Raw genomic sequence first — 6186 nt, forward strand, 5'->3', positions numbered from 1 at the left:
CTCCACCCGAGAGGCCCTCCTCCACGACCTAGTTAACTCTCACTCACACGTCCTCTCGGCTCAAACATCACCTCTCCAGTGAGCGACCTCTGAGCTGGTGGTTCTTGAACTGCGGTCTGCCTCACAAGCCCGGCCGGTGATCCTGGCGCACGCACTGGAGAACTGCTCTAACGCCCCAGGTCAGGTGGTGGACTTCACTTCCTCCACCTGCAATTCCTTCCCTTCAGAGGTGATTACAAAGGTGATCTTGGGGAGAATATCTGATGTCTGGCTCCCTGGCAGATCAGAGAACAGGGGCCACCCAGTTTTTGCACTCACCACCTCCTAGCACATAACCCCATGCCTGGCACATACCTAGCATTAGGGGTGGGGGCTGAATAAATAAAGCCTGTCAGCCTCCAGGTGGTCATGGGCTTCCCTCGGTGTGGGGGAGGGGAAGGGACTGGTCCCCTTAGAGCAGTGGTTCTCAACCTTGGCTGCACATTAGAATCACCTGGGAATCTTTTTAAAATCCTGATTTCTGGGCCTCATCCTCTGGAAATTCTGATTCTTTGTTATGGGGTGGGGCCACAACATTAGTAACAAAGAAACAGAATTTCCGGAGGATGGGGCCCAGAAATCAGGATTTTAAAAAGATTCCCAGATGATTCTAATGTGCAGCCAAGGTTGAGAACCACTGCCTTAGAGATCGGGGCCCCTAAAAGTGGGCAGGGGGAGGGAGAGAAACCGTAAGAAACTTGGGGAGGCATCAGCCCCTGCAGAAAAGGGTGCTGTTGAGAAGGCTGGGAAAGGGTATTCAGAGCCAGAGCTTCCACCCCACTCCACTCCCCCTTTCCCTTTCCAGTTCCCACCCCCCACTCCCAACAGGTAGTTCTCAGGTGATGTCTATTGGCCTCTGAGCCAGGCCTTCTTCTATGGGCCGTTTGTGTTTTATATCGTTTAATACAATAAGCTTCTGAGTTGTGTATCATTAAGCTTCCCATTTTACAGATGGGGAAATAGACTCAATGAGGTTCAGTAACTTGGCTGAGGTCAGGGTAGGGAGGACTGGAACCTGATTGTGTGGCACTACCCCTTGCCATCCATGCCCAGGTGGGCGGTACTGGAACAGGCCAGGAGAGTGGTGGGCTGGTGGGGCCATGTGCGACCTCATTTGTTCCGCCGAAGGGCAGCCTCAGCCGCAGTGGATTGTGGACCTGTGAGGTGGAGGCCCCAGTGTTGCCAGACCTTCCCAAATTTTCAAGAGAAACCCAAACTGTGGATTTTTAATACAATCTCCCGGTTTCTGAATGATTATATTTAACATAAACACAGTTGCTTCCCGAGACCAGATGAATGCTGTGTCAGGTGGCATTGGTGGCCACGCGAGGAGGTGAGTGGCAGCAGAGAGAAACAAGGGCATGCCACCATGCACGTATCAGGTCTCTGACCTGGCCTCGCCCCAGCTGTGCCAGTCACTGCTTCTGCCATCTCTGAGACCGTCTGCTTTAAATTCAAACTCCACCATCGGTGGGATTCGGTGTTACTAAGGGCAGCCCCCCAATATTGACCCTTACCTTCCTGTCTCAGCCGCATGGTGTGGGTGGGGTTGAGCCTGCCTGGTCACACCTGTCCCACAGCCCCGGCCTGCAGGCAGAAAGTGCTTGCTAAAGGCTGTTGATAGAAGGAGCAGTGTGAGCCCTCCTCCCTCGGAGCAGCCCCATGCTGGCTCCACCCCTTCCCCTGCCCTGAGCACTGAGGGGCGGGGTGCTGATGGGTTAAAAGCTGGCAGCTGGGGGTCCCTCTTGGCTGTTCCTGCTTCGGCATGGCTACCAGCAGCCTTGTAAGCCCACCTGCCTGCCCCTCCTGCAGCCTGGGCAGCCGGGGCCGGAATTCACAGCCCACCCCGACTCCTTTCTCTGTCAGGTCAGAGAGGCTGAGGGTGAGATCCTAATGTGGGAGAAGGAGGAAAAAAAGCAAGAGGAAGGGGAGGCAGCAGCAGCAGCGGGAGCATCAATGAGAGAGGAGGCTCCAAACTCTCCTTCAACTCTGCTGTCCCTGAGGGGGAAGGCCCGCAGTGAGGGCCCAGTGGAGGCCACGCTGGAGTTGCACCTTCTGCAGAACAGGTAGGGCAGGCTCCTGCTCTGCGGCCTTGGACAGCCCCTTCCTCTCTCAAGGGGAAGGTCAGAGCTGGCCTAAGACTTGGGCCCTGTGTTCCTTCCAGCCTTAACCCCACTGGGATTCTGGGTTAAATGCCTCCACTTCTCCTCTGGCCCTCTGCCCCACCAGGGTAACTGACTCCAGTCACCTTGGGGGAGGGGGCTGTACCCCAAATATTGTCCCCCAGTTTGTCCTGGAAAGGGTGAGACTTCCCTGCCAGCCAAGGGCTCTCTGCTTCCAGGTGGGCCCTGTGGTTCTTCAAGAATGACCGCAGCCGGGCCTGGCAGGATAACCTGCAGCTGGTCACCAAGTTTGACACAGCGGAGGACTTCTGGGCGTGAGTGTCTGCCCTTCATGGAAGAGGCTGGGGCCCGGGGACTCAGCGCAGGATCCTTCCCAGACCCCCGCCCTCTGGGGGCTGCTTTCCACACAGCTCTCCCAGTCCTCCCTGGGGCCTGGCAGCCTGTGTGAGGGCTGGGGCTCAGTGGATTCTTCAGGGGGCACAGGCCGGGGGAAACCTTCTTGGGGCTCCGGGAGAAAGCCTGCGAAGTGGGAGAAAGCGAGGAGCCGACCCTGACTCTGCTGCTTTATGATTTGTGACGCTGAGCAAGTTCCGTCCCCTCTCTGAGCTTGTCTCGACCACAAAGCGAGAATTAGGCTGCTTCAGTGTCTGTGGAGAATCAAGTGAGGGACCGGGAAGGAGCTGTTATAACCCTAGGGCTGGGGGAGAAGGCCTGGGCTCCAGCCGGGGGGCGGCAGGGGCACCAGACACAACCCCGCACTGGGCGTGGGTGGTGGTGGGGGCTCCAGGGAGGACGTGGGGTTTGAAGGTTCGGGTAAGGAAGGATGGAATTCCAGGCCGGAGCGCCAGTGTGAGCAAAGGCTTGGGGGCTGGAAGGTTGGTGGAAAGCAGTGTGGGGTCTGGTAAGAAGTTGAGGGGCTGAGGTCAGTTGGAACCAGGCCCTAAAAAGCCTGGACTTTCAGCCTGGGGTCGGGGACTCTCCTAGGATTTACAGTCACATCCAGCTGGCCAGTAAGCTCTCTTCAGGCTGTGACTATGCCCTGTTCAAGGTAAGCCCTGCTTCCCCACCCCCAGGCACAGGGCGGCAGATTCTCCCCAGCACTCCTCCCTCACAGGGGGTGTGGGGGTGGAGTCTGGGGACAGCCTCCCTCAGAGCCAGGAGGAGGAAATACTGTAGAGGAGCCTGGACAAAGCAGACCTGCGCTGCACCTTGAAGGGCGAGTCTGGAAAGTGGGGATACAAAGAAGGAGCCCAGGTTTCTGGCCTGGGTCCCTTAACTAGGAATAGGCATCAGAATTGGTCATGGGCACTGCTCACCAAGGTCCAGGCCAGTCCCTGGAGCTGCCGACCAGCAGATGTGTGTGGTGCGACCCTGGCGTCAGTGTTTAAAGATTTCCCAGGTGACTTTGTGCCCAGCTGAGCTTGGGATGTCTGGCATGGCCCACACGGGGGTTGCCCCAGAGGCTTTGTGAGTTACCCCCATTTGAACTCCTGTCTTCGGGAGCTCTGTTCAGTAAAGGAGACAGGCACACACACGGGCAAGGCTGTAAACGATGACACGTTAGGGCTCTGGAGCCTGGGGGAGCTCAGAGGAGGCTCTGGGGGTTGAATGGCTGGTGGTGGCACTTGCCCGTACAGAGGGGATGGAGGCATGACAGAAACTAGCCTGTGGAGACCTCCTGCGGGGCAGGAGCAGGACCGGGGGAGGTGGCTGGGCCTCCACTTCCCTTTGAACAAAGGGAGGCAGTTGATTTGCCATCTGGCCTCCCAGGATGGCATCGAGCCCATGTGGGAAGACGCCAGGAATAAGCGGGGTGGCCGCTGGCTGGTCAGCCTTGCCAAACAGCAGCGCCACACTGAGCTGGACCGCCTGTGGCTGGAGACAGTGAGTGGAGGGGCTGGTAGGGAGGGTCCCCCAAAGGAGGGGGCAGGGCCGGTATGGTACCCGTGGTGGCAGTGGTCTCAAGGATGGCGGGTGCAGTCCCTGTGCCACAGCTGGAAGCCTCATCACCTCCCTTTTGGGCCCAGCTGCTGTGCCTCATTGGGGAGAGCTTTGAAGAGTACAGCCAGGAGGTGTGTGGGGCCGTCATCAACATCCGAACCAAGGGGGACAAGATCGCAGTGTGGACGCGGGAGGCAGAAAACCAGACGGGCGTGCTCTACATCGGGTGAGGGTGTCTGGCATGGGGTGGGGGCTTGGCCTCTTCTAGGGGAGAGAGTGAAATGGGGGGGGGGGAAGCTTGGCCTACAAGGAGGACCTCTGGAACTCTCCCTGCCTTTTACCCCTTCTGCCTTCCTCACATGTATGAAGGGTTTGGGAACCTAGATTTCAGACTACTTCTAGCAGAATGCTTCTTTTGCATTAGTCTTATTTTGGGTTTCCATATGACTAAAACACACAAAATTGGAGTGTCTGTGGCTGGCACCAGGGTAGGAGCTCTGGGCAGAGGACCAGGCTACCTCCAGGACTGCTGCTGACTGCGTCTCATTTCCTCTCCCACTAACCCCCTATTCCCATCCCAGGCAGGTCTACAAAGGGCGCTTGGGACTCTCAACAAAGACCGTCATTGGGTACCAGGCCCATGCAGACACAGCTACTAAAAGCAACATCCTGGCCAAGAACAAGTTTGTGGTGTGAGAGGGCCTGGGCACCCCTCTCCATTCAGCCACCCCTGAGCCCCTCACTATTGCTGTATATGTGTCCCCGAAGGCCTGGGGGCGAAGGCGGAGGGCTGGTTCTCACCTGTTCGGGAGTTAATACGAACATTCTTTAACATGAGTTGGGGCCCAGGCCTAGGGGCTGCTCTGTGGGTGGTGTGGTGGAGGGCAGGCTGAGGACCCAGGGCAGTGTCACCCAGAGGTGGGGTGGGGTGTCACGGGGGAAGGTGGAAAGACGACAGGAACAGTCTATGATCCAGTACTGACTCTGTGCCTACCTGGAAAGGGGCTAGCTAGGCCTGAGGACCAACCCTTCTGTTCTAGGGGAGGGGGCTCAAGCCTACTGCCGCTCTGAGAGCCAGCATTCCAGGGCCTCTCCTGCTGGTGATCGCTGTGCTGGAAAACCTTTGTGGATTTCCTCTCAGCAGATTTGTAGGCTTGGAGCCCACCCTGGACCCCCTTCCTTCTTTGGAGTAGGGCTGTGCCCTCACTCCAGAGGCTGGAGGCCTAGCGGCAGAACCCCATCATCTCACAGGGAGCTGAGGAGGGGGACAGGCTGGGTGTTCCTCCCCATTCCCTGGCTCAGGGCGGAGCTTAAGTGAAGGGGGTGGACGAGGCCCCGCCCAGGGGAGGAGGCGGCTTGGCGGTCAGACCTCATCCCGGGTTTGCTACTCAAGGTGGATAAACTTGATGGAGCTCAAGCTCCTTTCTGTTCCTGTTCGAAATAAATACCCCCCTTTGCGCAAAACTGGAATGATTTTTAAAGGAGGGCTCTAACATTATGACTCAGTCCCTCCAAAACCTCGATCTGCTCCGTCCTCCCTGGAAGGCGCTCGTGTGAGCCTAACCAGGGAGCCCAATCAGGCCCACGCTGGGATGGGAAGAGGGATAAGACGGGTTCCAAGCACCAAAAGGGTTTGAGCCAGGGGGTGGGGTGTGTGCCCCCAGAAAAACTGAAGGGGCAGCGACCAGCCGACTCACCATTCCCAGGGCCGGGGTGTGGTGTAGCCGCGCGAGCCGGGGGCGGCAGGGCTACATTTCTGGCGAGCGAACCGCGTGTCAGATTGGACTCCTGGGCGAAAACGCCCTGCACGTGCGTCCAGAACCCCAGCCGAGCCTCCATCGCCATCTGCTCACCAGCGCAGTAGTTACTTCTCTCCAAGATGAGCTCCCACAGCAAGGCCGGGAATTGGGGCCCGCGGGCCTTGCCCTGCGGGGTGGGGGTGCCTATGGGTCCTGCATGCCCGCGGTTGGTGCTGCCATCATGGAGCATCTGGGGGGGGGGGGAATGAAGGACGCCGGGTCGCTCCGAGAGCAGCCAAGCCGGGGGAGAAGGAGGAGAGGGGAGAGGGGGAGAGGGGAGGGGG

General features: G+C 58.4%; 1 protein-coding gene across 1 annotated transcript; it reads left to right on the top strand.

Annotated features, from left to right (window-relative positions):
* The first annotated feature begins 1804 nt into the window (after nt 1-1804).
* On the top strand, nt 1805-4799 carry EIF4E1B (eukaryotic translation initiation factor 4E family member 1B). The gene is made up of 7 exons (XM_023752737.1): nt 1805-1822; nt 1906-2105; nt 2381-2476; nt 3147-3210; nt 3933-4046; nt 4190-4329; nt 4685-4799. Exons 1-7 carry the CDS (start codon nt 1805-1807, stop codon nt 4797-4799), a joined length of 747 nt encoding a protein of 248 aa, XP_023608505.1.
* The last annotated feature ends 1387 nt before the right edge of the window (nt 4800-6186 follow it).

Source organism: Myotis lucifugus, unplaced genomic scaffold, assembly GCF_000147115.1.
Source record: "Myotis lucifugus unplaced genomic scaffold, Myoluc2.0 scaffold_1, whole genome shotgun sequence".
NCBI lineage: Eukaryota > Metazoa > Chordata > Mammalia > Chiroptera > Vespertilionidae > Myotis > Myotis lucifugus.